The following is a 20,230-nucleotide window of genomic DNA, read 5'->3' as shown; positions in this document are numbered from 1 at the left end:
TTTATGTACATAAATTTTTTAAATGTTTATATATATATATATATATATACAGATATATATATATATCTGTTAACATATATTATTACATACGTTGCGATGAAAGGAATGCAATTTTAAATTAAAACGTAATATTACTTACTAATTGTAAGTATAATGATTATAATGAATAATTCTAATATATACCCGAGAATCTTGTTCCTGAAATTTTCGCTTATTATGTAATCGATGAGAAATACATCCTGTAAAAAATAAACAAATCTACAACAATGATAAAAGTCATGTATGCGTTTTATTGAAACTAGTTCATTATCCAATTTCTTATGTGCCGTGCTTGACAAGCACTTAAATAGCACGCCTACACAATCAATATTATTAATGCAATATATTGTGCCAATAATATTTTAATGTAGATATTTAATATTTGTTCGACATATCAACACGATATCAATACATCATCATTAAACGACCAATACTACTGCGTAATATAACATATACTGTATAATAATATCGATCGTGTAGAGTTACTTTATATCACGTTATCAATAATATCATTGAATACGTACGAACTTTACAAAAACAGCTGACTTAACAAATAGATATAGGTGCAAATGTGACAAATATATCGTTCGCATTAGAAAATGTGAACGGATATCTGCGTATAGTATATATACATTATATATGATTACACATTATTGACCGGCTCACTGTCTAAAAATTTAAATAATAGAAGTTAACTATTAACATTATCTAAGTACGAATGATAACGAGGAAACGAAATATGTCACAACAATCTTGTGGGATGACAGAAACAATGCATTCGCAGTGGTAATTTTGCACCAGCATAAAACAGGTATTTTAAAATAATTTTTTTTCTAATTTAACCATTCAATCTATAGATTTCATTTTATTCATTTATCAAAAATTGACAATAAACGTTACATGAGCTACTTCTTCTTAAAAGATAGAAAAATGTATCTTTATATTGTTTTTTAAGTGATATAGATTTATTATACAACTACTCTATCCAAATCAAATAGTAGATCACATGTAGTTAGATAGCTGATTCTTAAAGGGAAGATATGACTTTTGTATTATAGTGTCTCAAAGGGTTAGCGGCAAGTTGGATATTTTTTTTCCTTCATTATAATTATATAATTATTGTGATAGAACATAATCAAATTGAAAATTGCTTTTATTTTAATACAAAAATTATCTTTGCCACACAGTAATTTTAACCTATTATTGCGATATGATTGCGATCGGGTATACTGGAACAAATAATCCGGTGGTACCTTTTACAAAGGTTTCGATACAAAAGCGTATTGCGTACTTAGGGAGCCGCGACTGATCTCGCTACGTTCGACTTACCAGATAAACCTATAACTTAACTTCTAATTTGATTAATTTCGCATGCGTACGACCATTTTGTGAGGGCCGCATAATAAATTAAATTTTGCATATATGAACAAACATTCATTTAGGAAAACATCTCGATGGATTGATAAGACTATAGCTTAAAAATGATGATAATTCGTGACACGAACATTTTAACGAGGCCGGCTCTCGAACAGTGTCATATAAATATTTGTGTAAAAATAAAGATACGCTGATTGTACAATAACAATAATTACAATAGAAAGAAATTATAAGCGATAAAGTATAATAATACTATTCGGATGGAAAAAAAACAAATGTGTATCTCGATCTTCACGACACGAGACACGCAAATAATAAACTTTTGTATTGCATATGTAAATACATATACGTAAATATGTGTATATATATATATATATATATATATATATATATATATACACACACACACTTCTCTCTCTCTCTCTTTCTCTCTCTCTCTCTCTAAATCAATCAATCAATCTCTCTCTCTAATATATATAATACAGATAGATAGATATACAGATATATATGTATGTAATATATCTATATTATATTAAAAAACAACCACTATATAAAATATAAATATATATTTATATATTTATATATCTCTCTTTCTCTTGCCGTTTCCACAGCTAGCTGCCTACGTAGGGCTGGACGGATGCAATGCTCTGTTATGTAATTTCACTTTTCTCTCGCGATGAGAAAAAATAAAACTATTACTAAAACTAATAATATAAAAGAAAACATGAAAACATGAAAGGAGAAAAAAGAAAGAAAACATATCACGCATCTTGCGACTTTCGATCACGGCAATCCGTTATGCCGAATAGTGATAATCAACGATTAACTATTAAGTTACATTTAGAATAAAAATTATGTTCTTTAGAATATAAAAAAGAGCTTGATTTTTGCAATTTTATCCATTTTAAAATTCAATTCATTGTAACACGTAAAGTGTTATAATCTTACATTATAATTAGCGTTAACCGACATTGATGCAACTGACCTTTATCAAACAAAATCATTTTTTAATTAAACTAAAGTATATTACGCAACTTAAAAATTCAATAATAAATAAATCAAATAATACAATTTTCAAAATACATAACAGTGTCTACGTAATACGCGCCGCGCGCGTGTGATGTATCATAAATATTACTTTAATAAAACACGCGTTCAGCAAAACAATGATAAATGAACATTAATGCTAAATATTATAAAGTACTTGATTGGACGGAAAACTGTTAATAATGCTAACAATAATATATAATTATACCATTAATATTTATATATTAGATCAAAAAAATCTTTAATGAGTCAATTATAAAATTCGGTAACGGTTCATTGCCGTGCAGTATGTCTTACATTACGTAAAAATTTATATATATTACACACACACACACACACACACACACACACACACACACACACATATTTCTTAACAATTTTTTTCACTCTATCCTTTAAGCTTTCAAAAGTATAGAAATATTTTAATGCATTATCGTTATTAATAATCGAATTTTAGTTAGATGTATGGTACCCAGTACGGTCACATTAAAAAGTAGTTGTAACTATTGCTCCGATTTTAAGTATGTAACAAATATAGAGATCCCTTACTATAAAACTTTCAACTTAATTTATCCATTTTAATGTCGACAATGTTTAAACTCTGACATTGAAAGTCGCGCTAAATGATGATAGCAAAGGTCATTTATTGCATTAAAAATTTTTGTCGATTACACAATCAAAAATACTTCTTCAGCAACGTAACTAAAATAATCATGTTTTATCACAAGCAAAATAATGTATGTTTTCATAATAAAATAATTGGAAATTTAATTCCATTTAAAGACTCTTGATACATGGTTAACAAATCTCTCGATGTACAAAAACAAATGGAAAATAGAGAACAGACTCATGATTATACAATTCGTGACGAATTTTGTATCAATTGTATGCTTTTGCATAAACTTTCACAAAAAAGTAATAATTTTTAAAAATTATTATCAACAGCTCATTATAAGTTTTGTTTTTTGGCGTGTAAAATTACTTAGTAAGGCAAGAGAGTAAGATGGATTAATATAGAGCATTAAGATATGGAATACAGTCTTTGTTTCATAAATCAGCAATAAAATACATTAATTTTTGCTAGAAGAATTTTTTTCCCTATTTTTATTTTGTAAAATTTATATTTTTATCGTAATGTATTTTAGTATTGAAATCGATTTTTGCTTGGTTACTGTAAATTTATACGAGTGACTTGTAATGACAGATATTTCAGACATTTATCAACATTTGAATTAATGTCGACTTTATTAATTTAATCTCAAGTATTTATTTATGGGATTATGCAATTGATACTCTGATATCCTGTGCAATATGTCCTGCAAATTTTATTATTCGACACTTCGAAAGATTTATAAAATTACGCGGATGGTATTAAATCAGAATTTTTATCACTTACACACACACACAAACACACACACACACACACACGTGCGCGCGCATACTATTTTACGTTATGTAATGCTTTCTTAACTTTCTTTATATTTTAAATGTTGCGTTCAGAACGACTCATCATATTTATAACAATCGTAATTTTTTTTGTTTTCTTCAACATATGTATAATATATTTTTCTATTTTAGTCCATCCTATACTCTCCCGTCAATACTTTTTATAGTTTATTTGCATTCTATTAGTCCACTTACGAATGAATGTCGTATAAATATATTGTAGAAAAATTGGAAAAATCCTAATACTTATAACAAGTTACCATTAATCGCGCATTTGATCTGAATTTGTTTGATATTTAACTCAGGTAGCTTCGGAGAGTTCCGGCGATTATTGATCTCGTAACATAAATTTATTTACATTCTGTTATCGTAACAATATGCCACGCTCGCGAACGACTTACAGACAAAGTTCGCGCCTTTGGAGCTCATTTAAAAGTCTCATTATCGAAATCACGGATGACGTCATCGACGGAAAACTTTCATGCTTCATCGGCTATGGTAAAACAGCAAAGATCGTTCGACATGGACTTGATCTTTGATCGCGCTTTCGCCGGATGAACGATAGTAATATTGGAGACCACCTACCGTTAATGCACGTGAAACTACTTCGAGTAGACGTCTTGTCATCGCCATTCGATTTCTTGTCGATCGCAACAGCCTTAAATGACGACGACGTCGACGACGACGGTGTTGTAATCACGTAGCAAACTCTCACGATGACAAACGTGCCAAAGGAGCGTCGCGCGTCGCGTCGCATCGGCTAAACTTCCGTCGAATGCGTCTGTATTCGCACTTTCTTCTGCGAGCCGTTCCTCGATAAGGTCGGGCTGTGTGCCGAGAAGCCAGGATTATGAATGCCAAGGGGTTTCGGCTTCTTCAGGGAGCTCCTAAGGGGCGAAGCTGTACTAGCCACGCTACCAGAAGTCGCTACCGATGCCGTCGATCCGTTTCCGGCCCCGCCGACCGCGACGTACGGCTTGCCGCTGGCGTCTGTCATCGAGATCGTACCACCTGCGATGAAATAAAATTAATGCCGCGATTACTTTTCGCTCCTTTTCAGTCTTGATGCCGCTTATGTCGAAAAACGTTTATTACCTTTATATTAGAAATGTTATCATACAATGTAATCGAACTATTATATATACGTACTAGCTGGTTACCCGGGCTTCGCCCGGGAGTCGTTTTTCTTAATACGACTTCATTTGTGTTTCAATATCCTTATTGTGGACAAACATAAGGAGTGTGTCGGGTGTTTAACTTTTCCGCATGAATAACACATTCTAAGTGCTTAAGTTTTAAACTTATTTTTTGCTTGACAATGAGATCACATATATTGCATCCATTTTCCCAATTATATTACTCTCGGATGAAATTGATATTCGTAATTTGAATCATAACTAAATGCCTCTAATCACAATCGTATGGTGAGTCTACGCTTATTCGACATTTCGACATGATATAAAAAAAGAACGGAGAAACTATAACTTAATAGGGAAATTTGGTCGGTTGTGGATTTTGGGAAATTGGACCACTAACTTGTCCAGTTCGAGCTTACCGTTCGTGGGTTGGTGATATTCCCGATATCCTGGATTATTTATAGTGGCTCCACGGGGATCCGTGACGACCCTAATCTTGGTTGGGTCGCCACCTCTTCGAGCGTAAATACCCTCGTAAACGGCAGAGACCAGTACGCCAAAGTTCAAGGCGATAGCAACTAACTGGAATAATAAATAAAAACGTTCTATCTAAAAGTGCTTTGAACAAAATTCGATCGTGCAAAGCTACGTACAACGTAAAAAATATCGCGATCGCATCTTCTCTTACAATTAGTATATCTCACAATGTCACAATTCTTCTTGCCCATTTTATACGTTTCTCGTCTAGTAAATTACGAAAAACATAACAATTATATTTACAAACAATAATTTAGAAATATCCTATGTACTTTTGTAATATATCGAGATCTGCATGAAAATTAGCATATGTATAAAAAAGGTATTTATTGTTAAAAGTAAGTAAATTTTGACATACTCATAATCTATAACGTATTCGTATTAGAGTATGATTTTAATGCGTAATATGTTTACCATGAAATAAATGAATTTTTGAACATACTGACAATCCCTTGTAAAATCGTTCTGTTTGCAATTATACATATATTTAATATTATACTGATTAGACAAGTACAACATATATGAAATAAATAAGCAAAACTCTGCGCTTTTAAAACACATTGTTGAAAAATGAAAGAACATGAATTTAATTGCTTTTACCACTCGTATAATAGGTATGGTAAACTTACTGATACGCGCGACAACAACAAAATTAATTCACTAAAAAGTCTATTACGTCTACAGATGTTTTATTCTGCGACAAAGATTCATTCGTATTAGATTGTTTGGTCTGAAATAAGATAATGTGTCTATTCGAAAATGAAATATAAATAAGGTCACAAACGTGCTCGAGATTTGAACTTTACGTACGCGACCCAACATTACGGACAACACGTGATTATTTTTCCGAGAATCGCACATTCATTATTTATTAGTTTTTTTCGCACTAATTGGCTTGCAGAGGCCAATTACCCGACACACCGTCCGTCCCAATCCGCTGTTCTAATTTGGCGCGAATATCTCCATATTCTCCATGTACTACCGATTCCATCGAAATACCGATTCACAATCGAGACTTGGCTATATACATGTCGCAATGCCGTAGTCCCTTAAGTATCTCACAATCAGAAAGAAACGATTGTACACCATGCATCCTATCTCTATCGTCGAGCACAAACAAATGTCTTTCTCTTTCTCTTCTCTCGTCGTTCGGTCGTTCCTTCTTACACGGCGAGCGAGTAACTATAAAGAGGCTAGGCTGTGGCTAGGAGATCCTCATCGCGCGTATACTATATACTATCGATACGAGGAGAAGAAGCATCATCCGTAGGTGGTGATCGACTGGGTGGATGGATGGTGGAAGGAGTGCGCGAGGAAGGGGAGACAATTTAATTAGGGCTAACAAAGAAGCCGCGCGCGCCATTGTCGTTCCGTCGCTATAATTAATCTAGTAGTCGTCCGGTGTTTGCCTCCTTTCTTTTTGTCCTCCTTGGGGACGAGCGTCGCGCGAGAGACGAGCTTCTCTCCCCAGTCTCTCCCCTATACGCGAGAGACCTGATAAAAGAGAACGCAAGCAACCACTATGCTCACATCGTCCATGTTATCTACCACCCCTTTTCGATTATCAATAAGGCAATGGTTATTTTCCCTATGGTCATGTCCCGTCGCGTTGGACGAATTTCTTTCGCGTCAAAGTACAAAAGTGACAATAGAACCACCAAATACACCGAGAGAAAACAATAAGTCGTAGAAAAATGAAAATAAAAACTTGAAATACTTAAAAAACTTGCTTGATAATGTAGAGAGATTGTATGGGCAACGGAAACTCCATTTCACGCGGATGAGCACGCTGCATCGTTTGCATTGCACTTACACGACAAACGACAAACGACAAACGACAAACGACAAACGACGTGAGGACTTTTATAGCGTTTTCATCTCACACGTTATTTAACTAGCAGCATGTAGAATAGATTGTAGAATATTAGTTAATGTATAATCGGAATGATTTTGTGTGATTTGCATCGTGAGAAAAGTCCACCAGATACAGCAGCTGATTATGTGCGGCGCTTAAATTGCTCATTTCAGCGATCTTTTTACGCGGCATTTCTACCCGCAAATTATTTCGATATAACTTGGTTTTAAAGAAGTTAACTTAAGATTATTATTTCTCGATTATAAATTTCTTAATATAGAATTGCTTTTTTTCATTGGTAAAATTATCAAGTTATCATAAATTTAAATATAACAAAAGCTTCGTCATTTTCATTTACACATATTTTGCGCATTAAACATTATTATATCGCGTAATATCACTAATATGATACTGGAGAAGCGAAATACTGGGAAAACGAATACATTAACTCGATTGAATTTCCTTGAGTAACGACATTACCTTGCCTTGTTTTTGCTTATTCATTCTGTCCAATTCAATTTCGTCCTTGGCCCCTTTCAAGAGACTCCGTTTCCTTTTATTCATTATTGTGTATTTTCGACGATAAAACATCAGCATACCATCGTATCTAACACAATGATAAAACGATCTCTATGTTGAAGAAAAACTTATCGCAAGCCAAATGTACTGTACAGTGACCTGACCAATCAATCAGAGATAATGCTTCATCTTTTTTAGCATTTTTAAAAATTACTCATAAAAAATATGAGTAATAATTAATACACAAAACTGATCAAATGTATTATCTACGTATTATTTACGTACAACAATTATCTACGAGCTGAAGAAAGTAATCGACGATAACAATCTTTCAATATTAACATATAACCATCGGGGCTTCGAATAGCAGAAAGTACCGTTCACACTCGAACTTGTGTGCCACGCTCCACGCTAAAAGGCTGAACATGACCAACTATAGGGAACAAAAGAAATTCACTTCGCGCAAAACTGAGAACGAGGACAACACGGCGAGTTCATTAACGATCGAGACCGAAACACTCACTGCGGGCCCGCCAATGTCGGCTCATTGTTTTAAAAGTATCTATGAGTCGTAACTATGTGTATCGCTCCGACACATACTAAGTCGCAATCGGTGGGGAGACAGAAACAGAGGCTTAAAGAAACACCTGAGTCCAGTTCACGATCAGGTGGTTTCTAAGCTTAAGCTTAATTCTCCGGTCACATATACGTTTCTCGGCCGATTGACAATTCACTGGCACACCAGCGGAAATATATAGCAATATATTATTTAATTGTATATAGAGTTATCTGGATATATCGTTCACATTCCTTTATCTCTTTTAATCTTTTTGTATAAAATTTTGTATCACCAAGTACAGCAGACGCGAGTAAGTTCAAAATGATCTACCTTAGTATATTCGCGTAGCATATTTCAATCAAGTTGAATTCCCACAGAAAACAGCAAAAGGAAATCAACTTTGCAGATTTCCTTTTGCTGTAAAAGAGAATATAAGTCACTTTCGAAAAATAAATAGATTCTTATCTCTTTCTTTCTCTCTCTCAATAAGTTCAGCATGCAAGAGAAAATACATTTGTAATCATTGAAGGTATCAAAATATTAACGAAGAATAAGAAATATGTGAAAATTATGAAGGAAATCTGTACGTGACATCTTGAAAATATCTTGAATATAGGGATTACGTACAATATTAGTGTATCTGATAAATATTCTCCAGATCAGCCGTTCTATCATGTCGGATATATATATATCTCTCAGGAATATATATATATATATATATATATATATATATATATTATAATCTCTCGCCATTGTCATTCAAAATATATTTTAGAAAACAGCAACGTCTTCAAGTTGTGATCTTCAACGCAGGATGCATATCGTCTCTCCGCTGAACATTTAACCAGTATCCATCCTCCGGCATCATTGTCAGATGTTTCTTGCTGTATTTTATTGACTTGGTTTTCGGGCAATGTTTCAATTCGCATTGCCCGAAAACCAAATCAATAAAACACATCAACGTAGTTATTTTCATCTACCTGGCTTTAGCTTTCTTTAGCTTTTCGGAGATTTTCCTCTGAGTATTTTAAAAAATATGCTACAAAAGTATCATTACTTTACTTGAAGTTTTTGCAGATTCTCACTATTACAAAAATTTTAAAAGTAAAATGCAAAAAATAAAAAACAATTTTTTTGCAATGCATATAGTTGACATTACTTTTGTTAAAACTTCTGATGACCAAATATAAAATAAATTATCTACTTTAACTCATCATTAATTGTTTCTTATTTAATATTCTTTTATTAATCTATTATTTCCTATAATAATAATAATAATAATAATAATAATAATATAATATAATATGTGCACACTGTACACTGCAATATTGTACTAATATATTGTAATAAATAAATTTATTTATTGATTTTATTATATTTATTTAAAAAGGAGAAGATTTAAAAGAGAAAGTTTCTTGTTCATGCAGTCAAAGAATACATACAATTGAAGGAAAATAAATAAATATTTATATATATATATATATATATATATATATATATAACAAAGATTTTGTCGTGCCAATATACTTTACCTGCATGTAAAAAGCTTCTCCTCTTGTGATGACAAAGCTATTGGCTCGATCATCCGTTTGCAGAGCAAAAAGGCTGGCCGCCACAATCGACAATGCCGCTAAAAAGAGATATCAAACAAATTGATTTATAAAATATTTAGTCGTCAAATTCAGACGCCTAAAATGATATATATATATTGCATTCCATATAATTTTATATTTTAATATGTAATTTTATTGTGTAGTTTCAATGTGTAATTATAATACAGTTTATTATTGTTGGATATTAGAAACTGATATAAAACTATATGAATAAAAGATTCGAACGCGTTGGTTGGCTTAATATATATACATATATCCAATATTCCCTTAACTTACATGCGAAGTCATTGCGAAGTCAATGCAATGAAAAAGATTATATGGTACTATCGTGGCATCGTAATATATTGCTTTACTGTAATACAATCTCCCATAGACATTCGATGCCTCGTATAAGGGCTCGTAAATAGGCCAGTAAGTAGACGAGCGCGAGCAAGTGGTAATTCTAATATACGTCCGCATTATTGCAAAATTACGTGAAACGCACTGATGAAAAGAACTTTTAATGCCTTGCACGTGATTCGGATTCTTTACACATACATCACATGTCAAAGTTTTAGCTCATAATAACACAATTATGCAATAAGTACTATATACAATATACCATAAACACGCAACAGATGCATATATACACAGTCTTTCACATATACTATCTACTATATACTTCACAATTTTATTTTAAATGTATTTACTTTATTTTATTTCTCTGTAAAATAAATATAATTTTGTTTAATTAAATATTGTTTTATACTGCTTGTTAAGCAGATAATTGGAACGGTTTAAAAATCTCTCTCTCTCTCTCTCTCTCTCTCTCTCTCTCTCTCTTCATTTAAATTAATATATTAGAACACTGATTTGTACTCACTTGCCAATGTAGCGAGGGCAACTTTGCCTATTAGGGCAGTACTGTACGAAATTACAACCCGTTTCGCGGAGGAGGCCATCGCTAATTGAAGCACAGCCAAAGCGACCAGAATCGCCAAAAGAGCAGAGGCGGCAGCGGCGGCTAATCCCGCTACCCACACAGCCACTGGAAATAAAGAAAGAATTCCATGGTAATTCTATTGCATCCCAATGTAATCCCGGACTCGCATTGAGCTTTCTTGCCGTGGGAATTTTTAGCGCTGCATAATCCCGTGACTCCACCTCCTTTATTACGATACGTTTTTCGTAATAACGTAACGAGAAAATGATAGAAGAATAGAAACGGAACGGGAAAATAATTAATCGCAAGATTTTTATTAGGTAATGTTAAACGAGTTAAACGAATCACGCATTATATGACTTTTTATAATAAGTATTCAAGAAGCAAAATAAAACTATCGTCGTAACAATTCATCACGGAGGTAAAACGTAAATAATCCTTGCTCAATTTAAGATTACTTAATATTAAAACTATAAATTCTGATTCGCCAACGTTCCATCTAATTCTTAATTTGATTAATTACGGTCAAAAACCATAATATATTCCACACATTTAAATGCATAGGAAAGGTTGAAAAAAGTATATAAATAGTCGCGATTTATCTTTTCCGTTAATTTTCTACAGAGAACCATTTAGCAATCAACATTGTTCACGCGCGATCTCATAATATTAGATATCTGATATAGGATTGTCATTCGATTATTATTATTATTTTGTTTTTTATCATAGCATCAGAATTAGGCCATAGAGATATTGAGGAAAGGAAAAATCGTTCCTATCCGGCGCGCGGCGCGGCGCGGCGAAGCCATGGCATTAAAAGCATCAGCACTTTTTTCAGTCACACGTAAAATGAAACTCACACACTGGTTGGAACCTGGAGACGCTTTGGCCGCACCACTCACGTCCATAAAGAAGGAGTTTACATTGTCTCCATGGTCCGAAGTAACCCTTCTCCGCGGCAGTGCCAGCTGTAACAACATAAATGGGAATTAAGAATCGAATATGATGAAAATTTTATTTCCTTTTCTTTACCGGCGAATACGCTGGTAAAAAAGCTACGCGATTCCATTTGAACACGATTTTGTTAACAATTAATAAAATAGTGTAACCTCTATCGGGCTTAATTCTTCAAATGCATAATTTAATATAGCTAAATTAGCTATTTGATTCGGGCAATCGACCGCCATCTGTTGTGAGTTGTAAATTATAGAAAAACTAGTTTATCGAATTAATATATAATTTCAATTTTTAATAGTAGAGAAAAATGTTAACTAGAGAATTTTCCCATTGGTGATTAAATTTATATAAACAATAAAAAATAATAAACGTAGCGTTATAGCGCGTTTGTGGAATAGTACTATGTTTACGCGAGCGTTATACCACGTTATACTTTTGTAGTAACTTACGATAATTCTTCGCTGCGTAAACGGAGTTTTGTAGTAACTTCACATTCATCTCATAATATACATTATAGATATATAACATCATTTTATACTAAATGTTCTATAATATCAGCATATATATTTGTTATTCAAAATGCAAAAAGTACTTTCCGCAAAAGCGTAGCTTTCGGTTAGAGTTAGGTCAATAGCCCTAACATTGATCGTCATGGCGGCTGACGGCTGGCGCTGGCGAATCCAGTTGTCCGCGCGATTTTCGAATTCCGCTTCTTTCCGCGAGCCCTTTGTTACCAGCACGTCAATCCGGTCAATCACGTCATTCGTAGAGGAGTAGAGACGTCGCGTCGCGTCACGCGTGTGATGTGTCGAGAGCAGATCGTAGCGCTTACAATTTCCTCACGTTATTCTTCTATCGTGATGTAACAAAACGCGGGTCGAGACTGTCGAGAGTACCGAGTACCGAGTGCAACAAATGTAAAGCGCCACGATACGCGTGTAACGCAATCGTCATAAGCCTCTTTCTGTATAGAGGTTAGATTGACATGTAGACTGTGCGTGTGTCTTGCGTTTTGCGAACTGCGGCCTATGTAGACCGGGCTTAAGCGTACCGCGCTAATGAGTGCACTAATATAAGTGCAATGCGCGATCGCGATTGATCGTAAATCGTAATTATAACTGTATCTTCGCGCGAATGAGTATTATGTCATGTGAGTGCTATATCAGGAGGAGGTCGCGCATCGGAGTAGACAGCGCGGAGCGATCGTGATTAAGGTGAGACTAGTTTATCACTTATTTATTACTCGTTAGCTGCGGAATTAATCGTTTGTCGTTTGTCGTTTGTCTTCGCGATGTCGTTTGTTTACATGATACATTTTGTATGTATCTGCCACATTTTGCATCATTATATCTATAATATAATGCGTGTTTATTATTTTCTCCTAACGTATTTAAGATTTATGATTGTTTGGATTATTTATATAAAAATTGAAAACTTGTGCTTATCAAATATTATAAAAGTTTATGCTATACGAAAAAAAGATTCTTTTTCAAAATTTTTTCTAACTATTTTATTACAAATATATCTGCTTGTAAGATGAAGAAAAAGTTTCATGCAAGTAATAATCATTTTAAAAAATATATCAATTACTTTAGACTTCTGTAATTTGAGATATGTGGTATTTTATAGATTAACGCGCGCGCTCTTCCAAGTTTTCCAAGTCCGCCAAGTCCGCCAAGTCTGCCGCATCGTGTACCGGTGAGTCTAGAATTACTTTTTATTTTAACTCAAGATATAAATTGTTCACGCCTTGAGACATGTTTCGGAGAATATGTTGCGTCGATATAGACGCACAGACGCATAGACGCATAATTATTTGGCGGTGCATATCTAACGACGCGACGCATTCAAAAGTCGCCTAATGCACTTTGAAAGGCTTGATGCATGTTTTCAAGCGGAATTAAGAATATTAATGCGCTTCTGTTGTAATTGACGGCGTTTCGCGATTCCTCGCACTGCTAGAGGCACACAGAAATTTTACATAGTTAAACTTTAAAATTTTCTTTAAATGAAAAAATTTATATTTCTTATTTATTTATTATTGAAAATTCAATTTATTATTGAATAATAATTCAAAGTTAAAAATATAAATATTCATCTACTGGTCCTTAAGAAAATTTATACGTATAAATACATATTTTTTCAATACAAATATTTTCATTATGAAAATCTTGCACCTATATGCCTTGACAACGCTTAAGAAAACTATACCGTTATACTGTCATTATAGCAGCGAGCTTTCAAACATTATATTTAGCGCTTCTATTTATATGCAAGAAAATATAAAAATGGATTAAATAGGACGTATCTCTATACACATTTCTTCCATAAAGTTGGAAAAATTTAATTAAAACGACATCTTTTGACATCTACCTATACCGTGATCGAGGCACGCGTAATTTTTTATATCGTTTTCCATATCATTTTATATTGAAATGTAATGCCCGTAAAGGTAAAAATGTCTTCACATCTCTCATAAAGTCCATGTTTTTTTCCAATATAAAACATTTAAGAATCGTATATGCAATAATAAATTAATATCAACCGTTATACATCTAAAAATATTGGGATCAATTGGGATAGAATTGTAAATATTAATGAGACATACTCATGTATAATATGGAACCAATTGCCGTTTTTCATTCTATATTGCAAAATGTATAATATGAAGCATAACAATTAATATATTGTTCTATAAAAAGATTTCGAACGAATCGCAATTCAAAGATTACCTTCTGTGTTATAGTACCAGAGATTTGACTCTTATTCGTAACATCTTTCTAAAAGAAATAAAAACTGAATTTTAACGAAAATATAAATATTAAATATTAAATTTGAATAGATTATTTTTTATCTTGTTTGGCGCGCATAGTTGCTTCATCTCGTCCTATTTTAATAGCGCATGCTCAAGCGACAAACAAGTTTGCGTAAAATCCATAACTATTGAAAGAGCATATGCAAAAATATATATTTGTAACGAATTCTCTTGATGCGTGACAAGAATATATGTATAATTTCGATCCGTTTATCTCGATATTCAAACACTAGCATGGTGATAGGAGTTAACGATCCATGAATAAGATCAAACACAAAATCGTATGAGATAATTTTAAGACGAATTTAAAAGTACAAAGATTACAATGGAGCTTCTTAATTTGTCTTACTTTTACAACGCGTTATGTTATGCAACAGAATCGGAAGTGCATCAACGTACTCTTGTGTCGGTATATAGGTTTGCGATTCCGTGCTGCAATTTCTCATGTCTACAAAAACGCACTTCATTCATCTGCATTCGCCACACTTGGATATTACCTTTCTTCGCGGTATCTTTACTGCACTAAAGTAATAGGTTTCTCAGAAAAAAAGACAATATCCCCACACAAAAGATATATCGAATTACAAATAGCTATTATTATACTAATAGCTATTATTATATTAATAGAGATAATATATTTATTTATCATAAACATATGGTCGAGTCTTATCGCAAACAGTTTTTCAATCACTTGATTTTTTATTTTTACTTTATTTTCGTAAATAGCATAGATTTTTTTATCGATATATCGTTCTGTGTCAGAGAGAACATATAACAATGTGATATCATGACGCGATTCACGTTTGATCAATATAATTAATACGCGATAATTAGATTAGCATACATTTTATTATTGGTAACTAAATTTTTATATTCTGCTTAGATAATCTTAATACACAAAGCGGTCCTATTTATCTCCAATCATTACATATTCAATTAATAAATAAAAATTCTATGCACATTTTAACTATCTACAAAGTTTTACAATCGTCTACAGTTTGTCAATTCAATCTTCTTACTAATTACATTTCTAGCGGCTAGCTGCGCAATAATTATAAGCACCGTTATTTATTATTTTTAAAATGCCCATGGCACAGTCTCTCTCTCTCTCTCTCTCTCTCTCTCTCTCTCTCTCTCTCTCTCTCTCTCTCTCTCTCTCTCTCTCTCTCTCTCTCTCTCTCTCTCTCTCTCTGTTATAAAATCACAAAAAACCTAATGGTTACTCGTATAAGCATTTGCAATTAGCATATGCTTTATATTTCTTTTGTATTTATCAGTTACTAATTTGTGATTCTGAAATACATATATCATGTGACAATAATTATTATAATGTAGTAATCTCTCTATAATGTTCAAATGTTTATTAATTTAAAGCAGTACCCTAAAGTTAATCATCGCATAATGCGCTCGCTAGAACGCTGACATCTTACACTCGTGATGTACATGCATTTCTATAGCAAATATGCAGCACAATGCTACCCGTTAAAAATGATGCGACAACGTCGTGCATCGTTAATTAAATTTTTCTTTCCATTTGCCGTTGTCCTGTGCACGGAATAAGACAAACCGATGCTCTTACCACAAATGAGATGAAAATAGGTAGTGTACGGTGGTGCGGACACCCACGCGGCTTCGTTCATACATTAAAAGGTCAAGCACGTTTGTACTTCCACATTGAATTCGCTAATGGTTCCGCTGACGTTAGTCACGCCAACTGTAAACATGTTCTACGTAATTTGTACGTGCGTAATAATTTCAACGGATGCCTATGAATGCTTTAGAGTTTAGAGAGATCCTAGTTTTGTTAGTATTTCACAATTTATATTAGGCGACATATTAAATAACATTGTAACATTAACAAAGGTATTTAAAAAAATGTTATTTTATCTTTAATATAATCTAATTATAAGATATAGTCTTATTTCTTATAATTATTTGATTTTAGTTCTTGGAATTAGCCGATTACAACCTAAGTATGTATGTTGATCGGAATATTCTAGTATTATGCGCGACATATTTATCATGTGTATTTATCGACTTGTTTCGGTAAATAACAATCTGGTCGCTGTATGTTATTATGATTCAAACTCCGCCTAAAGCCTTCTCGCGATATGTTATGCAATCCTTCGCGTTGGTTATGATTATGCGTTCGTGGCGTGTGGTGCATATACGGTGCGTATACATTTCACAAATGGCTTCGAATTCAAACGGGTACCGATCGATTTGTATTGTTTGCAAAATTATAATTAATTACAACTTGAACTTGATTAAATAATATAATCACTATTCAAAGCCATACGCAGATATTAAACAATTGTATGGTTTCTTAAAAAAAAAATTTATTATTTTAAGATTGCCAAATCCTTTCCTAGTAATAGTGTAAATTCTTCAACGATACTTCTATCTCTCTCATTACTGATTTGTAAAATAATAATTAAAATTACACTTCAACAATTAGTAATTTAAATTATCTATTTTACAACATTTATTGGATTTGTGTTATAAATCTCGTTTTAAGTGGTTCAACAAAATAATATGACAATCAATAATATATTATAAACGGTGAGAAAAAATTACATGTCACAAAATGTATACCAATCGCAATTAATTTTAATTGAATGGCTGAAAAGTGTTAAAATTCGTTGCTTCTATAAGATGCAAACTGTACGTGATAGAGGATGTTAAAAGCGAGTTTTATCTCAATTATAAACTATTGTAACAATGGTAGTTGTCCTTAAATGTCAAAATGTTTCCGAAAGTCGAAAGAGGAGGGCGGGGGCGCCGCGCCACGATCTCTCGTTGCGAATAATATTAACACAAGAATCTCGGTCTGAAATTAACACCGTTGCACTCGGCATGCATTGAGATGAATATCCATGTGGAAATATGCGGTTATGATTATACGATGATTGTGTGATCCGGGATGGATCACGGAATACGATCCGCGCACTTACCCCGACGGCGCGACCAACATATATTTATTATATGTAAACCTAAATGTGTAATATTCGCGCGATATTCGCAATATAAATTATCACATCGTTGTAATCTCACGTGCATACCAAACAAATCCATATGAAACGTATAATATGTGGGTAGTGCTATGGAATCTAGTGTGTGATACTCTTGAAACAGATCGTTCGTTCGCGTTATTACCGCGTCAGATATCAGTTTGTTCTCTGTGAGAAATTTAAGATATATCGCGCTGTGTGTAACATAAGAATGCAAGAGAGTCCTACTAAAGACGCTTAAAGCACTAAATAGTTCATAAATAACTACATTCTTGTAGTTCAAAATCAAAATTACTAAATCATTTTTAATAATTGATTTGTTTTACCTAAGATTTTTATCTTCAAACATCATAATTCCTTTTGCTAATAAATTTTAATTTAAAAACTAAATATATACATAAATGTCACATTCTAACTAAGATAAGATATTATAAAAGTATTAAGTATTATTATTACATAGAATTTAAAAATTAATTTAAGCAATTAAAAGAAATAATATGCAATACGTTATTTACCGCTTGTGTTGGTTCAGATCTATTACGAAACTTACAATAACTTTCTGTAGAATCAACTAATGTAATTAAAAAACAAAAATATTTGACAGACTATATAGGTATATTGTAAGCTCATTTCAGAAAATAATAAATAATTATACAATATTTAATAGTTATTGCATGGGATATTTATTACGACCGCATATTGCTTGTTTCTAAAATAAATATGTCCTTTCTACATTAAATTTGGAATCATAAATTTTATGTCTAATTGCAATAAATAAAACTTTACTAGAACAAATACCAAGTCATCCAACATTTATAGTGATGATTGTGCGAAGAATACACTTAATTAGAGCTAATACAGTTGTACTTGTTATAATTGTAAGTTGAAGAGCGCTTGAAATGTCTACGTTCAAAACAAGAACAAAAGATAGGAATAAAGTAGACGCAGATGGTATTGCAAGAAGAATGTTGTTTTCAAGTGTAAGTGCAGTAATACATGCAAAAATATATTAATATATTCTTTACCTGAAATGTAAGGAAAACTGATTTTTGCATTTTAACATATTACGGATGGATGACGAGATATCTCGCGTTTTTTATTTATCAATCAAAAGCATCAAAAGCAGTTATTACCCAGTAACATAACAGCGATTTTCAACTGCGAACAAACCCCATAAGTAACTTAAAAATATTTGACGCAAAAAGATAACTGGCTACTTGATACGGTTAGCAAATGTCTGGTCCGCAACGTATTAATAGCGGTGTAACATTAGATTGATTCGATCACTTCGTTAAATCATCGAACCAAGAAAATTTCATTTTCTTTCTTGTCAAAGACGCGGAGCAAAAAGACAATTTATTGCTGATCATATATCCAGTAGCCAGAAATTTTTTGCGTCAAACATTTTTAAGTTATCAAGTTGCAACATAAGTCGTGAATTCAAATAAATAATATTTTTTCATAAGAAAAGCTTTATAAAATATAAAATAAAAAATGTTTCAATAGTATTCGAGCTATAAATAAATGCATTTTCTTAAGGAAAAGTGGATTTTATAATATTATTTCTGTATCACTTTAAAGGTTAAATAATAACAAAGGCTTAAATAATAACTAGGCTTATAATGTATACGTCATATACAGTAATTTTTCCGCCATAATTTTATTGTTTACATATCCCTCTTAGTTGCACCATTAGAAACTACATATTAATATCGTTTCGCGTAGGTGTGAATGAAGGCGTGTATTGTTACCTAGAAAAATTCCAGTTTTACGTGCTGGTTCAGAATAAAAGAACAATTTTAGTACTAATAATGATAACTGTGCCGTTCCTACGTTTTAATTGGGGTTTCTTTTTTGGTCGGATCAGTACCACCGATAAACAGTGGATTACCGCGATAATACTTAATAAATACTATGCCGTGAATGAAGAAATGTTACGCGTGCTTGAATGAAAAGACCGCGATAATATAGTGCGTAAATATAGCCAACACGCTATTTTCCGCCCGCGGTGAAAGGAGCACATTGCACACGATCACACTCACAGTCGTGGAAATATGCCACTTACCATTTTTAGGAGCAATATTCATTGTATAAAGCTATAATAAAATCGAGAAATGTCTTCAACATCGCGTTTCGCATTTTCATCGAACTCATTAATCAATTTATTACAGCGCCGCGCCGCGGCGCAGTCTAGAGTCTAGACAATGTAACGCATTAGGCAAATTACAATTACAACGTGTAATTTAATTGTGAGAAATTTTGGCCTCACCCCGATCAAAGGCATATCTGAATATCCATATTAAAGCTTGCTATACTATTGTAGTAAAACAAATAATTTTTGAGATTGAGAAAACAGAAAATTTTTAGAATTGTGATTATAGAGATATGGGTAAATAA

At 32.7% G+C, this 20,230-nt stretch overlaps 1 protein-coding gene across 3 annotated transcripts in view; it reads right to left on the bottom strand.

Moving 5' to 3' along the window:
- Window positions 1-270: 270 nt before the first annotated feature.
- The window catches only part of LOC139779932 (uncharacterized), a 34,219-nt gene continuing 14,259 nt past the window's right edge, over window positions 271-20,230 (bottom strand). For all 3 annotated transcript variants that reach the window (XM_071718467.1, XM_071718470.1, XM_071718459.1), the window contains 5 exons: window positions 11,911-12,018; window positions 10,991-11,155; window positions 10,048-10,145; window positions 5,465-5,627; window positions 271-4,920 (listed from right to left, as the gene is read on the bottom strand). In XM_071718467.1, the coding sequence (XP_071574568.1) occupies window positions 4,670-4,920; window positions 5,465-5,627; window positions 10,048-10,145; window positions 10,991-11,155; window positions 11,911-12,018 (785 nt within the window). In that variant the 3' untranslated portion in view covers window positions 271-4,669. The remainder of the gene's footprint in view (window positions 4,921-5,464; window positions 5,628-10,047; window positions 10,146-10,990; window positions 11,156-11,910; window positions 12,019-20,230) is intronic.

The sequence above is a fragment of the Temnothorax nylanderi genome, unplaced genomic scaffold (genome assembly GCF_030848795.1).
Source record: "Temnothorax nylanderi isolate EJ_2023f unplaced genomic scaffold, tnyl_v1.0 TNYL_tig0006_pilon, whole genome shotgun sequence".
NCBI lineage: Eukaryota > Metazoa > Arthropoda > Insecta > Hymenoptera > Formicidae > Temnothorax > Temnothorax nylanderi.
This window is presented reverse-complemented; position numbering and strand designations above follow the sequence as displayed.